Below are 22,589 nucleotides of genomic sequence, written 5' to 3'. Positions count from 1 at the left end.
GGCCCAGAAAAAAAAAAATCCGGACCTCACCCAACTTCCTATCAGCTGCATTTTCCAGTAGAGGATAGCAGGCATCCCTGTTGATTCCCGCTCCCCACAGTACCTAACCCCAAAACTCTAAAACTAAATATAATGTTCTTGTTGAGATTAGCTAATTCAGCACAGACTATGAATCAAACCTGGGGCCCCGAGAGGATTTATCAGCAAATATTTATTAGATTAAATTTTCTGCAATATGAAAATAATTACTTTAATGACGCAAAGCTGCAGACTTTCATGGACTGCAGTAGAGAGAAACGAGGGCAGGAAAATAATTATATCAAGGTGATTACCTGTTCTGTTTCAAACACCATTCAAGTACCTCGGTGTGAGAAGACAGTCCACTACAGAAGTCTTGGAGTACAGCATCACAACATAACTCCTAATGGAGGAACATCACAATGCACATGAACAGTGTTACTTATTTACAAAGCTGTGCTATAATGCCTCTTTTAAGCAAATCAATATAAAAGATAAGGTTGCAACATTTTGCCAAATAAAACCACAGAGAGCGCAAGATTTTGAGGTTGCAATTTGTCATTTTTTTTCATTGAAATGAAGGTGGTTAGTGGACTTTCTAGTATCAGCACAGAGAACTTGGCCAGATACAGCACAGCTAGATGTAGAAGAAGAAGAAAATAATGAACTTGTATTTCTATGGCAACTTTCATGACATCATCCCAAAGCGCGTTGCCGCCAATGAAGTATAGTTACTGTTGTAAAATAAAGAAACACTATACCCAATTAACGCACAGCAAGGTCCCACAAACTGCCATGAGACAAATAATCAAATAATCTGGGTTCTTTAGTGATGTTAGTTGAGGGAGCAATATTAGCCAGGACACTAGGAGAACTTCCCTACTCTCCTTCAAATAGCACCATGGGATCCTTTGCATTCACCCGAGAGGAAAGACAATGCACCACTTTAACATGTCAGCCAAAAAACGGCACCTCTGACAGTGCAGCATTCTCTCAGTACCACACTGATGTGTCAGCCAAGATATGCGTTCAAGTCTCTGGAGTGGGCTTTTTACCCATGACCTTCTGACTCAGAGGTGGGAGTGCTGTTATTGAGCCAAAAGCTCCCTCTTCTCTGCCCAATGTGTGTCAGATCAACTTTAGAAGAGCACACTCTCTCACTCCAGTCATTGCTGAGCATCGCTGCCAAATTAGTCTATGAATCTGCAATCACTAAGAACTTACTGAGACTGCCCAAATTCATTTTACCTTTAGAGCCAGTGTGGACAGCTCAGGTCCCAGAGGTGTCAAAACCACTGTACCATGATCCCTTCTACCCTTGTGGCTTGAATTCTGACTTTTATTTGCTGATGATGAAAATTCAACAAAATGTTAAAGTGTTAAATGTGCTCATGATTTTTGGACTCCCAAATAGGCTCACCTGACATTCAAATAAACGAGACCAGAACTCAACTGCGCAACTTGCTAGATCAGACATGCAATGTAGGTGATGCAGAAATGAATTTGTTTGGTCTAAGAAAGTAAAACCTGTTGAGAATTTAGCATTGCTTGGTCATTTATATAGCCCTAACTTTATTATACATGCTATAAAATCAAAATGAAACTAGCATGTACAAGTGACCATGCTTACTTCACACAGCAATCTTTTTGAACCATTTATGCTATCACCATAAAATATGAGAAACCGTAAGTTCAAAGTGGCTGTGTAACTGAAGTAATTCGCTACTTATCACCATCAACTTCACCCATACCGTGCTTTCATGGAGAGTACGTAGTAGAGCCTGAGCCGATTCCAGACTTTGGCAATAAGTCCATCCCAGCAACACCAAGAGACGTGCAAAGGGCTTAAACGTCTTCTTCAGTAACTTGCTTAAAGTGCTGTAATCCTCCCGCTTTATTAGCTGCAGGGCAGTAGCCTACCAAACAAAACATATAATAAATTAGAACACAAGCAGTGTGTATTCACTACATGGTCATAAATCTACTTCTCATTTTAACATAAAACCCAATGTCAAATCAAAATAGAAGTTCAATTTGAATCTTAAGACTGCTCTCCAAGTGATGCTCCTATTGAAATTAGTGCTACTCTGTTCTGTCTCCAGAGTAGAAATTTGAGAGGTGGGGTGGGGGAGATGTTAGCACTGCACAGCTGCCAAAATTAGATTAATGGTACTGGCATGTATTACAAAGCAGTATTGTACCCCTGAAGGAAGGATGCGGATGCCTAAAAATGAAAAGCTTGTCCACTTCAGGCAGTTATTACCAGTATGAAGCACTCAGGTCAAGTACATCAGAGTTAGCAGTAAAATAAAGGATTAAGACTGCCCCAACTTATTTCAAGTGAAGTCAATTACAAGTTATTTTTTCATATCACATACAATTTCAATTTTATGGGGATGGATGCATTCAGTTTTGGGTCAATTCTGGTTCTTACAATAGCCATTAACAATTACATCAACTGTCCATATTTTCAGTGTAATTGTTTCTCTAAAATCACATAAGATAATCTAAATCACAATGCTTGATAAAGCTGTATTTGGCAATGATCTGAAGTGGATTACTTTGTCCAATGTATAATACTACAACTGACTGGATATTGCAATGACTACTCCATCTGAGGAAGCACCTGCATTGTAAAACAAGGAAATGATACTGTCGGAGAAATTATAACACAGGATCAGTGGGGATTTTACTGTAAAAAAATAAAGACAAATTATGTTTTAAAGTCTGCCTAAGAAAACAGAAATTAATTGGATGCAGACTCTGCACAGGAAACAAAAAGTGATCGCTGTTTATCAGAAGTAAAGCATCACTGCCCACATAGCAGCTGGACAGAAGTAATGCTTCCAGCTTAGAAAGTTACAGAATCCCTTCAGTTATAACTGAGATTTTATAGATAAAACATTAATCTGAAAGATTATGACCTTCAGCCTGATGCGCTGCAGTGTTAGAGCACACCACCACCCTGGCCATCACTATACTGCACTGCCCTCTCGATCCTTTTACACTCTGCATACAACAAAGCACCATAGTGAACCAAGCACCAACAGTCATAATCAACCCAGCATCTGGGACAGCTAGTGGCAGGTTGGAATCTAATACAGCTGAAGTGAAAATTCATTCTTAACCTCAGTAAATGCCAGATAGGAGTGTGGGCCTCATAATACAACTTCGGTAAGCCTTCTCTGGAGTATTACTTTTAGTTTGCATGAGCAAACATCTATAATAAACATGCAAACTAGAAAGTCAAATCTTGGATATTCTATCTATTGGTCTATTACTCTTTCCCAATAGACTTAATTTAGGCAATTTTTTTGTGCTCAGTCTTTTGTTTTCTCAATACTGTTGTAACTGAATAAAAATGAAAAGAGAAACTCGGAGCCTGCAGTCCCCTCCAGCTCTTCTGGGTTTGTTGTAGACTAATTAATAGAGATGCATTGCTCTGATTAGTCTACAACAAAACCAAAAATGACATAGGAAAACCTCAATGGTGGAGAGCCTTGGGAAACATAGGACCAGAGTCACCTTTTTCCTCCCAAGCATGATACATTTACCACACAAGAACAATAAAAATAGGAACAAGAGTAGGTCATACGGCCCCTCGAGCCTACACCACCATTCAATATGATCATAGCTGATCTGATCTTGGCCTCAACTCCATTTTCCTGCCTGTTCCCCATAACCCTCGACTCCTTGTGGCCATCTGATTAAGCACCACCCTGACCATCACAATACTGCACTGCCTTCGCGATCCTTTTACACTCTCATATAACAAAGCACCATAGTGAACTAAGCACATAAAATGACCTAACAGTCGTCATCAACCCAACATCTGGGACACCTAATAGCAGACTGGAATCAATCTAATAAAGCTGATGTGAAAATTCATTCTTAACCTCAGCAACTGCCAGATATGAGTGTGGGCCTCATAACACAACTTCTGTGGGCCTTCTCTGGAGTATTACTTTTAGTTTGCATGAGCAAACATCTATAATAAAGATGCAAACTAGGTGGTCAAATCTTGGATATTCTATCACCACAATTTAGCATTACATTGAACTGTTTTTTGTGGCACTTTTGTACTGTGAACTCATATCCACTCGGACCTGGCTGAGAATTCCTAGACTCACTTCACTAGTCTCTTGCAGCTGGCAGGGAGAGAGGTGTCCAATCCCATCACAGTTCTGAACACCAATCCATGCATCAGTGTGTAAACCACCTAGTCCCCTTTTGCTACCTTCCTTTTTAAAATAAAAGTGATGTTAAACTGATGCTTCTGCATTAAAAGAAGCATATTTTTGAAGATGAAGATAGCTGCATGAGATAATCTTCCTCTTAAAAGGTTTCTCCTTAGACCGAAGTAACCGGCTGAAACCATGGGCAAGGGGGCTCCCATGGACTTCAGAATGGTAAATGCATCATTTAATAACATATTTATTTATATATCCCTTCCTCCTACAACCTAGAGGCTTTTAAAAGTTAAGTATCATCGAAACGACCATTAATGAGATATCCAATCTTCTCTTCTACTCTTTTCACCTTGGTGGTATCCTGCACCGTGGACCCTGACCCTTCACTTGGTTTATCAATTAAAAGAAAATATGGCCCCTTTTATTTTTTTAACTAGTCCCTGGTAGCTTTGCTCTCTACTAAAATTCAGAGTTCTGGAATTTATAGTTACAAAAAATAAATCATTGTGGGACATGGAGGTTTAAAAAGGCCCCTTTAGGCCAATAAAAGAAACATGGAGATGATGGGTATTTTGTGGACATTTCTTTATATGAACTTTATTCCACATTCATCATTGATTAACTGTATTTGACTCAAATACCAAAATCAACATTTGCTCTTCCCTCAGTCCCAATACATACCAGAACCTGTTCCAGGAAGTGCTTACTGGTGCTTGTGCTGTAGAAGTAAGTTGCCTTCCAGGCAGGAGGTTCCTCAGAGTCTGTAAATGATGCTAGTGTAACCTTTTCAGCTTCCGATAGTTCAAAAGAAACTGGACAAAAAAATCAAGAAAGCAAAATTAAAACAAACTTGCAACGGTCAAATAGTGCATCGCTCTCTCACACACACACACTGCTGCTCTGAAGCACCTTCCAGTAACAAGCTTGAGACGGGCATCTAAGATATCTGTAGCAACTTTCTGCAGCAGGCCGGCTACCATTGCCGAGCCGGTCCTTCAGGCAGGAGAATGTCTGACAAGGAGGAAGTTAAATACCTTTTTTTTTAAATGGGGACCTGGAGTAAACTATCTAATACTTCAGATAATTTAAAAATAAATGCTTCAAACCTGGCATCAAACTACATTTCAAATAATGCTAATATGGTTTTTAACCTGAAATAAAATACAGTGAAGCATATGGTCTGGGAAGGTCAAAATCCCCAATCATCAGGCAGCTCGAGGCCATAACAACAGGAGTCTGGCAACTATGTTTTTGAATTCTAGAAATACAATTAACTTTTTTCTTCCTTGTGTGGAGGTCCCCACGGTCACAAAGAATGTCTGCACTATTACCGTAAATTATTCTCTATATTTTTTAACCAGGTTGAGTTGTTTCCTGTTTTTGGAAGCACAACAGAAGCAGAAACCAGGAAGATTGGGCTTACACTTGACTATGATTCAGGCCACCAAGTTTAATATGTTCACCATTCTACCGTTTTAAAAAAGGAGGGAGAGAGAAAACAGGGAATTATAGACCGGTCATCTTGACATCGGTAGTGGGTAAAATGATGGAATCAATTATTAAGGATGTCATAGCAGCGCATTTGGAAAGAGGTGACATGATAGGTCCAAGTCAGCATGGATTTGTGAAAGGGAAATCATGCTTGACAAATCTTCTGGAATTTTTTGAGGATGTTTCCAGTAGAGTGGACAAGGGAGAACCAGTTGATGTGGTATATTTGGACTTTCAGAAGGCTTTCGACAAGGTCCCACACAAGAGATTAATGTGCAAAGTTAAAGCACATGGGATTGGGGGTAGTGTGCTGACATGGATTGAGAACTGGTTGTCAGACAGGAAGCAAAGAGTAGGAGTAAATGGGGACTTTTCAGAATGGCAGGCAGTGACTAGTGGGGTACCGCAAGGTTCTGTGCTGGGGCCCCAGCTGTTTACACTGTACATTAATGATTTAGACGAGGGGATTAAATGTAGTATCTCCAAATTTGCGGATGACACTAAGTTGGGCGTCAGTGTGAGCTGCGAGGAGGATGCTATGAGGCTGCAGAGCGACTTTGGATAGGTTAGGTGAGTGGGCAAATGCATGGCAGATGAAGTATAATGTGGATAAATGTGAGGTTATCCACTTTGGTGGTAAAAACAGAGAGACAGACTATTATCTGAATGGTGACAGATTAGGAAAAGGGGAAGTGCAACGAGACCTGGGTGTCATGGTACATCAGTCATTGAAGGTTAGCATGCAGGTGCAGCAGGCGGTTAAGAAAGCAAATGGCATGTTGGCCTTCATAGCAAGGGGATTTGAGTACAGGGGCAGGGAGGTGTTGCTACAGTTGTACAGGGCCTTGGTGAGACCACACCTGGAGTATTGTGTACAGTTTTGGTCTCCTAACCTGAGGAAGGACATTCTTGCTATTGAGGGAGTGCAGCGAAGGTTCACCAGACTGATTCCCGGGATTGCGGGACTGACCTATCAAGAAAGACTGGATCAACTGGGCTTGTATTCACTGGAGTTCAGAAGAATGAGAGGGGACCTCATAGAAACGTTTAAAATTCTGACGGGGTTAGACAGGTTAGATGCAGGAAGAATGTTCCCAATGTTGGGGAAGTCCAGAACCAGGGGACACAGTCTAAGGATAAGGGGTAAGCCATTTAGGACCGAGATGAGGAGAAACTTCTTCACCCAAAGAGTGGTGAACCTGTGGAATTCTCTACCACAGAAAGTTGTTGAGGCCAATTCACTAAATATATTCAAAAAGGAGTTAGATGAAGTCCTTACTACTAGGGGGATCAAGGGGTATGGCGAGAAAGCAGGAATGGGATACTGAAGTTGCATGTTCAGCCATGAACTCATTGAATGGCGGTGCAGGCTCGAAGGGCCGAATGGCCTATTCCTGCACCTATTTTCTATGTTTCTACTGACAAGAAAAAATTAAATCGTGGAATCGCACAGCATGACAGATAGTGATGGTGACAGCTGGGGACAATGTGTGGAGCAGCTGCCTTTAAGGTACTGAGTAATGCAGACCAAATAAATCCAAGTTCCATCCTTGGTCCATGATGATTTTGTTAATCTTAGTAAGGGTGTGTTAAAATTGGCCTTGGACTGGAGAGAAGTTTAAAAATAAAAGTCAGCCAGATGACCTTACAGAATATCTGCTGCTGGGAAAGTGTGCACGTGGATATTGTATGATGCCAGGATTGGGCTTGCTCATCGTACCTCCAAGATGTAATGGCAACCGACGTTTAAGCTCATTCACAAAGAATAGCCATCTGGGCAAGGCACATGAGAGCTGCTAGCACCTCCAACCCAGTACAAGTTATTGCATTCAGGAAAGAAAGGGAAAAAATGGGGGTAGAGTGGGGGGGGAATAACTTGAAAATAAAAGAATGATTCAAGTATTTGTAAATTATTAGCTTGAAAAGGAATAAAGGAAACCAAAATGCAATTCTTTCATTCTATTAATAGAATGGGAGGTGGACACCTGAAAAAGATGAAAGGACAAGCCGCTGGTTACCTCTTTCAGGTGAGATTTGCGCTACGAGCTTCTCTTTACTCTTCTCGATGGATACAGTGCTGTACAAACTGATCAGAGTCTGGATCGGTTTTCTTATCATAAAGCCAAGTAAGCGCTCCTCACTCAGTCCGCATGCTGTTGCACGGCAAGCATCATAGAGTTCCTCACACAACTGTCGGATTTCACAGGCCTGCCTTTCCGCATCAAAAGTAAGCACAGAAACAACAGAATAGATTTGGTTTGTGATCCGCTCATGTACATCCATGACAGACCCATTCTTGGCCTTTCCCTGGCGAGCCTCCCTCAGGGAACATAGAGCATCCCGCAGAAAGTCAACAAATAGTTTCTGCAGCGTGTGGTTGTATTCCACAGCAGAACTGTTGCTGTTTTCGACCAGCAAATAAGCAACCACAGCCTGCACAAGCTGAGGGCTGCTGGACAAAAGGTTCCGTAAAGAAGAAAATGCCTCAGGGCTTAGTTTATAGGCACTGTAGTCCACTTTCATCAGATCAGGGTTATGACAGTTTAAAAAAATATCATGGAGCTCCTGTACAGAGAACATAATAGATCATTAGCATCACAGAATATCCAGTTCTGTCCTTACTAACCAAATTGTACACGAGCCCAGGAATATTACTGAAAGTCAAACATGCCAATACTTCAAATGTTCTGAGGAACATCATTGTTATTTGATTTCACAAATTGCACAGCAACATAATATAGCATTAAACTACACAATAATTTCAGTAATAGTTGATAACTGTCTCAAATAACTGTTCGGTTTTTTTTAAAGTGTCACTGAAATAACTTAAATAGAATATGTACATCACCTTTATTACATCTTGTGAGATCTGTGACTGTAGCTGCTCCAGTAACAAAAAGAATTCAATCTCGCTCCTGACAAATGGTGGAAGCGATATCTGGTACAAAAAAATGGTTATTTTAGATTACAAATAATTAGACATCTGAAAATGAATGTAAAACTTTAATATTAACGTTAACAATATCCACAGAATCAGAGTGCATGAAGTGCCCATTTACCAGATCATGTGACCACCACCGTTCGAGCTCCAGTAGCCACAACCAGGCAAGTTGATGAGGACTCGAAACCGACTCCCACCTGCACACAAACAACTGGTCAGCAATCACCCGAGACGAATTTTAAAAGTCAATGGAAAATTAAATACATTTAATTTTTTTTTAAACTATGGCATCTGTGACAGTTGAAGCATTGTCTTCAAATCAGTTGTGAAATATTTAGTGCTCTGTGGAGAAACCAAAAATATACAGCAGCTCATGTAAAGGCATCTTGTATAAGCAATAGAAGCATATACCTAATGGAAAGACACTGGATAAGGATGTACAGAAAGACGTGGGGATTCAAAAATAGCATTGAGTGTGTCCAGGTGCATAAGGCCATAAAAAAGTCCAATAGAACTCTGGGATTTATAAATAGGAGCATAAAGTACAAGAGTAAAGACTAATTAATTTATACAAGACATTGATTAGGGCATGTTCGAGGACTTTGTGCAGTTTTAGGCACCCCTTTATAGAAAAGACATTACGGCCATAGAGAGCAGACAGTGTAGATTCCCAGAGTGATACCAAAAATGGAAAACTAAAGTTACGAGGAGAGACGTGAGGTTCTAGGGCTCTTTACAATGGAGCAGAGAAGCATAAGAAGAGATTTAGCAATTTAAGATCACCAAGAGTGAGGAAAAAGCTTAGGATAAATCTCTTTACACAGAACCTTGTTGGAGTTTGGAGGGTGTTGCCACAGGGCATGGTTGAGGCAAAAACCATTGCTTCTTTTGAGTGAGTGGTGAGGATGTGGAATTCGCTACCATATAGAATGGTAGAATGATAGAGGCAAATAGCACAGATGTATTTAAGAGAAAGCTAGATAAGTACATGAGGAAGAAAGGAATAAAAGGATATATTGATCGGGTGAGATGCAGTACAGTGGGAGCAGGCTTGTGTGGAGCATAAACACTGGCAGGGACCTGTTGGGCCGAATGGCCTGTTTCATTGCTGTAAAGTTCTATGTAATTTTAAGGAAAAATTGAATAAATGTTTAGAGCATGGAAAGTTACGACACTATGAAAAATCAGAGAGTGGGATCAGTTTTGGGTTTCTCTAGCTAAAAGCCAGCACAGACACAATGTGCTGTAAACTTCGATGGTTCTATAAGCTCCTCCAAAGTCCTCACCTTAGCTTGTATGGACAGACAACGATTGCCTGAAGGATTTCCTTCACTTGTTCTGCACCACCTCCTTGCCATTGCCTTAACTGGGGCATGCAGGCTTGTGCCAAGGCCCACTGTCCCTGCCGCAAGTGCTCGCAGAAGAACACAAACAGCCTCTCCAACGAGTCCTCTTCCTCTCTCCCAAATGGATGCATTTTCGCAGTCTTCATCCCAGTGGCCAGGTACGACGAGGATCCTTCCATAGCAAAGATATTCTGTACTACAGGCTAACAAACCACTTAAGATGCATCGTCTGCAAATGAGGAAGTTACATTAAAAAACAGAATCTATTTGTATTCGCATAATAGTACAGTATCACAAAGCAGAAGGAAAGTGTTGCAATTCACTTTTTGTTCTCTCCATTCTACATAATACTCCATTCTCCAGCGAAATGGGCAGATAAATGATTTGGACTCTGGCCTCTCATGTTAAAATTGTGAACTACAGTAAGTGCCCGCCCAGAGTCTATGGGCTCTAAACTTCCAAAATGTAAAACAGGAAAATGCCTGCATTTCTCCGTAATTAAACATCACTTATGAAATTATGAGAAATCGTAGCTTTGAAAAGTGATTTCTGAGAATGTAATTTCGTTCACTGGCCATTAATTAAGGAAAAGAATAATTTTTATAATTTGCATTGGGAGTAGTTTCAACCCCGTGTGTGTGTGTGTGAGAGGAATTTTCAATTGTCCCAACAATGACCAGTGCTGATCTGGACCAGAGAGGTGTATAATTTTATTTCAGTGGGAGTCCGCCAGGCTAGGAGAGCACCTATCCAGTGGCATTCCATGTTTCAACACTCTACCAGCATCAAAACCGTCAAGCACAATGTTTAGTTATGAGACAAGAATAAAGCTACAGGAAAAATTCATCTTTCTATGTACTTGCAAGCCATGTTTACCTTACACAGCTTCAAGTAAATGCAGTTGCAATGTAAGCATGTAAAATAAGCGCCTACTTCCACCTCCGTAACATCACCCGTCTCTGCCCCTGCCTCACCTCATCCAGTGCTGAAATCCTCATCCATGCCTTTATTATGCCTAGATTTGACTATTCCAATGTTTTCCTGGCCGGCCTCCCATCTTCCACCATCCATAAAGTGGTACTCATCCAAAACTTTGCTGCCCGTATGCAAACTTGCACCAAGTCCTGTTCACCCATTACCCCTGTGCTCGCTGACCTACACTGGCTCCCGGTCCGGCAATACCTCAATTTAAAAATTCTTATCCTGGTCTTCAAGTCCTTCCATGGCCTCTCCCCTCCCTATCTCTGTAACCTCCCCTGGCCCTATAAGTCTTCGAGATCGCTACACTCCTCCAATTCTAGTCTCGTGCACATCCCCATTGGCAGCCGTGCCTTCAGCTGCCTCGGCCGAGCTCTGGAATGCCCTCCCTAAACTTCGCCACCTCTCTAGCTTTCTCTCCTCTTTTAAGACGCTCCTTAAAATCTACCTCTACCTGTCTTAATATCTCCTATGTCGCTCGGTATCAAATTTTGTTTGATAATGCTCCTGTGAAGCACCTTGGGACAATTTACTATGTTAAAGGCACTATATAACTGCAAGTAGTTGTTGTCGATGGTGACGATGATGATGTTAAAAATTCAACTGAAAATTTGAGAGCCGAGGAGGAAGAAGAAAAAAAGTACTGGAGTTTCAGAATTGAACCCAGATACAAAACTAATTGATTCATAGAATCTTACAGCACAGAAGGAGGCCATTTGGTCCATCGTGCCTGTGCCGGCTCTTTGAAAGAGCTATTCAATTTGTCCCACTCCCTGTTCTTTCCCCATTGTCCTGCAGAAAAGTCTCCAGAAAAGAGTGCCTACATTCAAATATGTCAGTATTACTGATTTACATATTGAACTCTTTATCTTTTGTATTGAATTGAAACAGGGAAAATAAACAATCTTGGCAAAACCATAAAACATTGTTATGCTACAGGTACTGATCTCAAAACGGATACTTATAAGTATGAGCTTCAGTCAGCAGGTTGGTTATTTTGCCAGCTGCATTCTCTTTAGTGAGAGCCCATTTGTTTTTGTCTTTGCAGATCAGAAACTGCTTTGCATCAACATGCAAACAGCTGTATAATGATGTAATAAAAAAATATAAAACATACCATACACCAAAAAACTTCACAATATTGCTGAGCAGACCATCAAAGGCAAAAACTAGGACAGACTGCCATGTGTTGGGCTAATTGAATAAAACTCCAGACTGCTGCCACTGCCCACATTGAGATTTCACTTGTCAATTTTGTGCTCCCTAGCTTTATAAAAATAAAATCACTTCCCTAATTTCTAACCCCAACAGTGAGCTGTTAAAATCAAATTTTTAATTATATTATGCCACACACATTCAGAAGAGTGGTGGTGATCTCAACAGAAATTCTGGGGCTGCAAATTTAAATGTAATAGAATTTAAGAAATCACCGATTAAAATATTACAGCTACCACATGAATTTTCACATGGAGTGTTATCACAAACTTTCTGTACAATTAAAACCAGAGTCTCCCTCCAATTTCTGCTGTGCAAAACACCCAGATTATGCCCAGAGCAACTTTAGGGAATGTTTCTTGAAGAACAGTGCAATTAAAGAAAATTTTAAAGAGTGACCAACAGCTAATAAATTTGCCATAGCCTCTAAATTTAGGCATTGCTATGATCTGTCCACACAAATACTGAAGTAATGTGAAGTCTCAAAATAAACCCACAATCAGATGGTCTGTTCAGCTGTCAACATCTGATTTTAGCTGGAGCAGTAATGGCATTACAGTTGGTTTCTTATATCTGAGGATGTGGGGGAGGCAGGGTTCTCAGTCCTGATCACTATTCAGTGACTCCTGCTGAAAAATGCAGTGTGTATGTGGGCGGTAAACGAAGATGGGATTGGGATCAGCTGAGCTGTCCTTCAGTCAATTAGCCTGCCAGGATACATCCTTGGCCATTCTAGTGAGGTCCTGAATTAGCACCTCTGCAACTGGACCCCAAAGAGCCAATAGAAGATAAGTGTGACAGTCAGAATCGGTCCAAATTGGCTTTAAGATTGAAGCTTCACCATCCATTCAAGTTTGAAGTTATTGGGGACCAAGATTTGGTAAGGGAGATGCGTGAATGGAGAGCTATATTTGCAAACACACCTAGATTTATTTATTTATCGGGTCTTTATTTTGTAACAGTTTATTTACGTGACTGAGTAGTGATATGCGCCCACTCACGGTGTATTGCTCACTGTGGATTCAGTTTTATATCTATTATTAAACAGTCACAAGCCTGGGACTTGAGTGCATTCCTAGATAGGAGGCAAAAAGCGAGAGCCCGTTCTGCACTGACATGGACCCCATTTCCCCACCCCTCTGCCCATCACGCCTGGGCCAGTTTCAGTTCCGAAAAGCCTTACTTTATGTCACTCATTAAGACAGAAAGGCTCCGCCGGCTTTCCACCTGTCCGGGCGCTTGTTTGACGGGTCTCAGCCGTGGTCCGGGCTCCGTCTCAAAAACATCCCCTCGCCAGCCGCGCATCACGTGACGCTGCCCGGTCACCTGACCCGCCTCCGCCCCGGGTCGCAGGTCACAGCTTCCTGTCGCGTATCCATGGAAACGGGAGCTCGCTGCTGTGATGGAAGGAGGTGAATTATTGGGGCTGGGACTGATAGGCGCTCAGTCTGGGAGCTGTGTCCACCGTTACTCGTTACCCGATACCGTTTCTCGATTTCTCCCAGTTGTGCTCGCAGCAAGATGCTTTTTCCAAAGACAAATCCGTGCCTCCAACGATCCGAAATCTACACAGTTATGAATGCAAGAACTTGCCTTTCTATCGCATCCCTTCATAGAAACATAGAAAATAGGTGCAGGAGTAGGCCATTCGGCCCTTCGAGCCTGCATCACTATTCAATAAGATCATGGCTGATCATTCCCTCAGTACCCCTTTCCTGCTTTCTCTCCATACCCCTTGATCCCTTTATCCATAAGGGCCATATCTAACTCCCTCTTGAATATATCCAATGAATTGTCAACAGAACGTCTCAAAAGTGTTTTAGAGCCAATGGGGTACTTTTTTTGAAGTGTAGTCAGTGTAGTTACATCATAGGCAGTCCCCAGAAATCGAGGAAGATTTGCTTCCACTCAAAAGTGATTCTGAGGCGACTGAATAGTCCAATACGGGAATTACAGTCTCTGTCACAAGTGGGACAGACAGTTGAAGGAAAGGGTGGGTGGGGAGTCTGGTTTGCCGCACGCTCCTTCTGCTGTCTGCGCTTGATTTCTGCATGTTCTCGGCGACGGGACTCGAGGTGCTCAGCGCCCTCCTGGATGCTCTTCCAACACTTAGGAAGGTCTTTAGCCAGGGACTCCCAGGTGTCGGTGAGGATGTTGCATTTTATCAAGGAGGCTTTGAGGGTGTCCTTGAAACGTTTCCTCTGTCCGCCTGGGGCTCGTTTGTCGTGTAGGAGTTCCGAGTAGAGCGTTTGCTTTGGGAGTCATGTCAGGCGTGCGAAAAATGTGGCACGCCCAACAGAGCTGGTCGAGTATAGTCAGTGCTTCGATGCTGGGCCGCCCATTTAAAACAAAGATGAGGAGAAATTTCTTCTCTGAGGGTTGTAAATCTGTGGAATTCGTTGCTTCAGAGAGCTGTGGAAGCTGGGACATTGAATAAATTTAAGACAGAAATAGACAGTTTCTTAAACGATAAGGGGTTATGGGGAGCGGGTGGGGAAGTGGAGCTGAGTCCATGATCAGATCAGCCATGATCTTATTGAATGGCGGAGCAGGCTCGAGGGGCCGTATGGCCTACTCCTGTTTCTATTTCTTATGTTCTTATGTTCTAATGTTGGCCTGATCAAGGACATTAACGTTGGTGCGTCCATCCTCCCAGGGGATTTGCAGGATCTTGCGGAGGCATCGTTGATGGTATTTCTCCAGAGATTTGAGGTGTCTACTGTATATGGTCCACGTCTCTGAGCCATACAGGAGGGCGGGTATCACTACAGCGCTGTAGACCATAAGCTTGGTGCCAGATTTGAGGGCCTGATCTTCAAACACTCTCTTCCTCAGGCGACCAAATGCTGCGCTGGCGCACTGGAGGCGGTGTTGAACCTTGTCGTTGATGTCTGCCCATGCTGATAGGCTCCTGAGGTATGGCAAGTGGTCTACGTTGTCCAGGGCCACGTCGTGGATCTTAATGACTGGGGGGGCAATGCTGTGTAGTGGTGTCCGGTTGGTGGAGGACCTTTCTCTTACAGATGTTTAGTGTAAGGCCCATGCTTTTGTACGCCTCGGTGAAGATGTTGACAATGACTTGGAGGAGGGGGAGGGAGGAAGAGGGGGAGGGGTAGGAGGGGGAGAAGAAGGAGGGGGAAGAGGAGATGGTGGGGAGGAGAGGAGAAGGAGGAGGGGGTGGGAGGAGAAGGAGGACGGGGGGGTGAAGAAGGAGAGGGGAGGGAGGGAGAGAAGGGAGAAGGAGGCTGAACGGGCCGGGCCCAAGACTTCGGGCTGGATTTCCAAGACTTCAGGATTTACAGGTAGGTGGCGTCGGGTCCGGGGGGACGGGTATCGGGAGCGCGGGTCGGGGGGGTCGCGGAGGTCGGGTCGCTGGGGGGTGTGGGGGTGTGGGGAGCGGAGGTCGGTTCGCTGGGGCGGGGGGGAACGGAGGTCGGGTCGCCGAGGGCGGGGGGGGGGAGCGGAGGTCGGGTCGCCGGGGGGGAGCGGGTGTTGGTTCGCCAGGGGGGGGCGCGGGGAGCAGAGGTCGGGTCGCCGGGGCGAGGGGGGAGCGGAGGTCGTGTCACCGTGGGGGGGCGGGGAGCGGTGGTCGGGTTGCCGGTGGGGGGGGAAGCGGAGGTCGGGTTGCCGGTGGGGGGGGGGGGCGCGGAGATCGGGTCGCCGGGGCGGGGGGGGAGCGGAGGTCGGATCTGGTCCGGGGGGGAGGAAGCAGGAGCTGGGCGTGGGAGGTGAGCCTTATCCACGCGGCCCCAGCGAGGCCATTCGGCCAGGGCTAGGGGCTGCGTGGTTCGGGCCCCTCCCACACAGTTTTGGGCGCCTGGAGCTACTGCACATGCGCACCGACTGCAGCGCGCAAGTGCAGAGGTCCCGGCACCGTTTTCAGCGCAGGGACCTGGCTCCGCCCCCCACAGCTCATGCTGCGCCACGCCCAGCTCCAGAGGACCTGCAGGGAGCCCGAGAATAGGTGAGTTTTTTTTTTGCGCACTTTGTGGCGCGAAAAACGGGTGTCCAGGTCGGGGCTGCGCCGTTCTAGGCACGGCCCGAAACTTGGGCCCCTCGTCTCTGTATCCACTCTGATCAAAACCTTTCATGATTTTAAAGACCTCTATTAGGTCACCCCTCAGCCTTTTTTCAAGAGAAAAGAGACCCAGCCTGTTCATCCTTTCCTGAAATGTATACCCTCGCATTTCTGGTATCATCATTGTAAATCTTCTCTGCACCCTCTCCAGTGCCTCCATATCCTTTTTATAATTATGGCGACCAGAACTGTATGCAGTACTCTTAAGTGTAGTCTAACCAAGGTTCGATACAGGCTTTCAACTACTTTCCCTACTTTTCAATTCTATAGCTCTAGAATGTAATATAGGAAAGGTGGCAGCCAATTTGCGCACAGCAAGCTCCCACAAACAGCAAAATTCAAAAAGGACAAAGGGTGTTAAAAAAACAAGCCTGAAGGCTTTGTGTCTTAATGCAAGGAGTATCCGTTATAAGGTGGATGAATTAACTGTGCAAATAGATGTTAACAAATATGATGTGATTGGGATTACAGAGACGTGGCTCCAGGATGATCAGGGCTGGGAACTCAATATCCAGAGGTATCCAACATTCAGGAAGGATAGAACAAAAGGAAAAGGAGGTGCGGTAGCATTGCTGGTTAAAGAGGAGATTAATGCAATAGTTAGGAAGGACATTAGCTTGAATGATGTGGAATCTATACGGGTAGAGCTGCAGAACACCAAAGGGCAAAAAACGTTAGTGGGATTTGTGTACAGACCTCCAAACAATAGTAGTGATGTTGGGGAGGGCATCAAACAGGAAATTAGGGGTGCATGCAATAAAGGTGCAGCAGTTATAATGGGTGACTATAATATGCACATAGATTGGGCTAACCAAACTGGAAGCAATACGGTGGAGGAGGATTTCCTGGAGTGCATAAGGGATGGTTTTCTAGACCAATATGTCGAGGAACCAACTAGGGGGGAGGCCATCTTAGACTGGGTGTTGTGTAATGAGAGAGGATTAATTAGCAATCTCGTTGTGCGAGGCCCCTTGGGGCAGAGTGACCATAATATGGTGGAATTCTGCATTAGGATGGAGAATGAAACAGTTAATTCAGAGACCATGGTCCAGAACTTAAAGAAGGGTAACTTTGAAGGTATGAGGCGTGAATTGGCTAGGATAGATTGGCGAATGATACTTAAGAGGTTGACTGTGGATGGGCAATGGCAGACATTTAGAGACCGCATGGATGAACTACAACAATTGTACATTCCTGTCTGGCGTAAAAATAAAAAAGGGAAGGTGGCTCAACCGTGGCTATCAAGGGAAATCAGGGATAGTATTAAAGCCAAGGAAGTGGCAGAAATAGCAGCGAACCCGGGGACTGGGAGAAATTTAGAACTCAGCAGAGGAGGACAAAGGGTTTGATTAGGGCAGGGAAAATGGAGTACGAGAAGAAGCTTGCAGGGAACATTAAGACGGATTGCAAAAGTTTCTATAGATATGTAAAGAGAAAAAGGTTAGTAAAGACAAACGTAGGTTCCCTGCAGTCAGAATCAGGGGAAGTCATAACTGGGAACAAAGAAATGGCAGACCAATTGAATAAGTACTTTGGTTCGGTATTCACTAAGGAGGACACAAACAACCTTCCAGATATAAAAGGGGTCAGAGGGTCTAGTAAGGAGGAGGAACTGAGGGAAATCCTTATTAGTCGGGAAATTGTGTTGGGGAAATTGATGGGATTGAAGGCCGATAAATCCCCAGGGCCTGATGGACTGCATCCCAGAGTACTTAAGGAGGTGGCCTTGGAAATAGCGGATGCATTGACAGTCATTTTCCAACATTCCATTGACTCTGGATCAGTTCCTATCGAGTGGAGGGTAGCCAATGTAACCCCACTTTTTAAAAAAGGAGGGAGAGAGAAAACAGGGAATTATATCAGTAGTGGGTAAAATGATGGAATCAATTATTAAGGATGTCATAGCAGCGCATTTGGAAAGAGGTGACATGATAGGTCCAAGTCAGCATGGATTTGTGAAAGGGAAATCATGCTTGACAAATCTTCTGGAATTTTTTGAGGATGTTTCCAATAGAGTGGACAAGGAAGAACCAGTTGATGTGGTATATTTGGACTTTCAGAAGGCTTTCGACAAGGTCCCACACAAGAGATTAATGTGCAAAGTTAAAGCACATGGGATTGGGGGTAGTGTGCTGACATGGATTGAGAACTGGTTGTCAGACAGGAAGCAAAGAGTAGGAGTAAATGGGTACTTTTCAGAATGGCAGGCAGTGACTAGTGGGGTACCGCAAGGTTCTGTGCTGGGGCCCCAGCTGTTTACACTGTACATTAATGATTTAGACGAGGGGATTAAATGTAGTATCTCCAAATTTGCAGATGACACTAAGTTGGGTGGCAGTGTGAGCTGCGAGGAGGATGCTATGAGGCTGCAGAGTGACTTGAATAGGTTAGGTGAGTGGGCAAATGCATGGCAGATGAAGTATAATGTGGATAAATGTGAGGTTATCCACTTTGGTGGTAAAAACAGAGAGACAGACTATTATCTGAATGGTGACAGATTAGGAAAAGGGGAGGTGCAACGAGACTTGGGTGTCATGGTACATCAGTCATTGAAGGTTGGCATGCAGGTACAGCAGGCGGTTAAGAAAGCAAATGGCATGTTGGCCTTCATAGCGAGGGGATTTGAGTACAGGGGCAGGGAGGTGTTGCTACAGTTGTACAGGGCCTTGGTGAGGCCACACCTGGAGTATTGTGTACAGTTTTGGTCTCCTAACTTGAGGAAGGACATTCTTGCTATTGAGGGAGTGCAGCGAAGGTTCACCAGACTGATTCCCGGGATGGCGGGACTGACCTATCAAGAAAGACTGGATCAACTGGGCTTGTATTCACTGGAGTTCAGAAGAATGAGAGGGGACCTCATAGAAACGTTTAAAATTCTGATGGGTTCAGACAGTTTAGATGCAGGAAGAATGTTCCCAATGTTGGGGAAGTCCAGAACCAGGGGTCACAGTCTAAGGATAAGGGGTAAGCCATTTAGGACCGAGATGAGGAGAAACTTCTTCACCCAGAGAATGGTGAACCTGTGGAATTCTCTACCACAGAAAGTTGTTGAGGCCAATTCACTAAATATATTCAAAAAGGAGTTAGATGAAGTCCTTACTACTCGGGGGATCAAGGGGTATGGCGAGAAAGCAGGAATGGGGTACTGAAGTTGCATGTTCAGCCATGAACTCATTGAATGGCGGTGCAGGCTAGAAGGGCCGAATGGCCTATTCCTGCACCTATTTTCTATGTTTCTAATGACCAGATAATCTGTTTTAGGTGTTGCACGAGAAATAAATTAGGTGAGGGAGAACCCCCCTCCTCTTCTTCGAAATAGTACCATGGGATCATTTACGTCTACCTTAGAGAGCACTGGGCCTCGGTTTAACATCTCATCGGGATGGCAGCACAGTTCTATCACAGTTATCATGCTGTGAAACAATTATCCATTTTGCTAGGTTATACTTACTGCCAAAGCAAGAGAGTATAATTCTGGGGCTGCCATTGCTGAAGCTGTAAAGTGCTCCAGTCAGGTTGCAACTTCAATAATGCATCCAGTTCTGGTCAATGTGCCAAAGAAGTACTTCGGGGAAGACAATAAGGCTGATCCGTACAGTTATGAGGAACAGTTAGAAAAGACATACGAGAAAGGACCTCATAAGACTAAGTAGAATAGAAAAGGTTAACCTTGACCACTATTTCAAGGGACATGGGTACAAATTTGTAAAAGGCATGTTTAAGACTGATGACCTCATGTCCTCAGCACATCCAAAATGCTGAACAACCAATTAAGTACTTTTTACGTATTGTCACCTATTATGTGGGAAAATGCAGCAGCCAATTAGTGTACAGCAAGTTCTCAAACAGCAAATGAGAGACGGAGTGACTGCTGCCAACGACCGGAGGTTGCGCAGAAGCATTCTGTGCATTAATCTGGGAGGCAATATCGATGATGTTATAGCTTTTTTTTCCACAGAGCCCGCTCCCTTCCCAGCTTTTTTTCCCCTACAGTCCTGAAGGCCTGGACCATTCCCGTTTTTTTTCCCCAGAGCCCGTGAGTCGCAAAGCGAGCAACCAAAAACACTTAGACAGTGCATGTGCAACTACTTCAACTTTGCAGGCAGCAGTCGCTGCCAATGATATGGCAGTAGGGAAGTTATGCTAAACTTTGCAAGAGCAATTCAGTTAGTCCCACGCCCCCACTCTTTCCCTGTAGCCCTGCAATTTTGTTTCCTTCAGGTACTAATCCAATTCCCTTTTAAAAACCTTCACCACCCTTTTAGTGCATTCCAGATCTTAACCACTCTATGCATAAAAAGGTTTTTCCTCATGTTCCTTTGGATCATCTGCCAATCACCTTAAATCTGTGTCCACTGGTTCTCGACACTTCCACCAATGGGAACAGTTTCTCCCTCTCTACTCTGTCTTGACCCCTCATGATTTTGTATACCTTTATTAAATCTCCTCTCAATCTTCTCTGCTCTAAGGAGAACAACCCCAGCTTCTCCAGTCTATCCACGTAACTGTAATTCCTCATCCCCGGAACCATTCTTGTAAATCTTTTCTGCATCCTCTCTAAAGCCTTCACCCCCCTCCTAAAGTGCAGTGCCCAGAATTGGACACAATATTCCAGTTGTGACCGAACCAGTGTTTTATAATGGTTCTTCATAACTTCCTTGCTTTTGTACTCTATGTCTCTATTTATAAAGCCCAGGATCCGGTATGCTTGTTTAACTGCTTTCTCAACCTGCCCTATCACCTTTTTGTGCACATATACCCCCAGGTCCCTCTGTTCCTGCACCCCCTTTAGTATTGTACCCTTTAGTTTATATTGCCACTCCTTGTTCTTACCACCAAAATGTATCACTTCGCACTTTTATGTGTTGCATTTCATCTGCCACGTGTCCGTCCATTCCACTAGCTTGTCTATGTCCTCTTGACGTCTATCGCTATCCTCACTGTTCACTATACTTCCAAGTTTTGTGTCATCTGCAAATTTTGAAATTGTGCCCTATACACCCAAGTTCCAGTCATTAACATATATATCAAGAAAAGCAGTGGTCCTAGTGCCGACCCCTGGGGAACATCACTGTATATCTTACTCCAGTCTGAAAAACAACCATTCACCACTACACTCTGTTACCTGTCACTTAGCCAATTTCGTATCCATGCTGCCACTGTCCCTTTTATTCCATGGGCTTCAACTTTGCTGGCAAGCCGATTATCTGGCACTTTATGAAATGCCTTTGGAAGTCCATGTACACCACATCAACCACACTGCTCTCATCAATCCTCTCTGTTACCTCATCAAAAAATTCAATCAAGTTAGTTAAACACGATTTGCCTTTAACAAATCTGTTCTGGTTTCCCTTAATTAATCCACACTTGTCCAAGTGACTTAATTTTGTACCGGATTATCGTTTCCAAAAGCTTCCGCACCACTGAGGTTAAGCTGACTGGCCTGTAGTTGCTGGGTTTATCCTTACACCCTTTTTTGAACAACGGTGTAATATTTGCAATTCTCCAGTCCTCTAGCACCACCCCCTTATCCAAGGAGGATTGAAAGATTATGACCAGTACCTCTGTAATTTCCAACTTTACTTCCCTCAGCGTCCTACGATGCATCCTACCTGGTCCTGGTGACTTGTCTACTTTAAGTACAGCCAGCCTTTCTAGTACCTCCTCTTTATCAATTTTTATCCCATCCAGTATCTCAACTACCTCTTTCACTATGATTTTGGCAGCATCTTCTTTCTTGGTAAAGACAGATGCAAAGTACTCCTTTAGTACCTCAGCCATGCCCTCTGTCTCCATGCAAAGTTCTCCTTTTTGGTCCCTAATCGGCCTCGCCCCCCCCCCCCCTCTTACTACCCATTTACTATTTATATGCCTATAGAAGACTTTTGTATTCCCTTTTATGTTTTTGGTGGTGTTGGCCAGGAATCTGGGAGAACTCCCCTGTTGTTCTTTGATTAGTGCCATGTTGAGATCTTAGTGTCAGCTATGGCTCAGAAGGTAGCGCACTCGCTTCTGAGTCAAAAAGTTGTGGGTTCATGTCCCACTCCAGGAACTTGAGCACATAAATCTAGGCTAACACTCCAGTGCAGAGCTGAGGGAGTGCTGCACTGTCTTTTGGATGAGACGTTAAACTGTCTGCCCTCTCAAGTGGATGTAAAAGATCCCAAGGCACTATTTTGAAGAAGAGCAGGGGAGTTATCCCCGATGTCCTGCCCAATACTTATCATCAATCAACATAACAAAAACAGATTATCTGGTCATTATTACATTGTTGTTTGTGGAAGTTTGCTGTGCGCAAGTTGGCTGCTGCGTTTCCTACATTACAACAGTGA

General features: G+C 43.9%; 1 protein-coding gene and 1 long non-coding RNA gene across 4 annotated transcripts in view; one reads left to right on the top strand and one right to left on the bottom strand.

The window, feature by feature from the left end:
- The window catches only part of zfyve26 (zinc finger, FYVE domain containing 26), a 121,248-nt gene extending 107,780 nt beyond the window's left edge, over positions 1–13,468 (bottom strand). For 2 of the 3 annotated variants that reach the window (XM_070878970.1, XM_070878971.1), the window contains exons 1-8: positions 13,363–13,468; positions 9,927–10,215; positions 8,759–8,837; positions 8,548–8,637; positions 7,718–8,264; positions 4,890–5,020; positions 1,770–1,934; positions 333–421 (exon numbers count right to left, since the gene is read on the bottom strand). In XM_070878970.1, the coding sequence (XP_070735071.1) occupies positions 333–421; positions 1,770–1,934; positions 4,890–5,020; positions 7,718–8,264; positions 8,548–8,637; positions 8,759–8,837; positions 9,927–10,165 (1,340 nt within the window). In that variant the 5' untranslated portion in view covers positions 10,166–10,215; positions 13,363–13,468. The remainder of the gene's footprint in view (positions 1–332; positions 422–1,769; positions 1,935–4,889; positions 5,021–7,717; positions 8,265–8,547; positions 8,638–8,758; positions 8,838–9,926; positions 10,216–13,362) is intronic. The other variant, XM_070878972.1, reaches the window with a different exon arrangement.
- Positions 12,904–22,589, top strand: part of LOC139263222 (uncharacterized) — a 66,634-nt gene continuing 56,948 nt past the window's right edge. The window contains exon 1 of the long non-coding RNA XR_011593067.1: positions 12,904–13,059. This is a non-coding gene — a long non-coding RNA (uncharacterized lncRNA). The remainder of the gene's footprint in view (positions 13,060–22,589) is intronic.

Source organism: Pristiophorus japonicus, chromosome 4 (assembly GCF_044704955.1).
Source record: "Pristiophorus japonicus isolate sPriJap1 chromosome 4, sPriJap1.hap1, whole genome shotgun sequence".
In the NCBI taxonomy this organism is placed as follows: Eukaryota; Metazoa; Chordata; class Chondrichthyes; family Pristiophoridae; genus Pristiophorus; species Pristiophorus japonicus.
The sequence above is the reverse complement of the archived record's forward strand: the minus strand, read 5'-3'. Positions and strand labels throughout refer to the sequence as shown.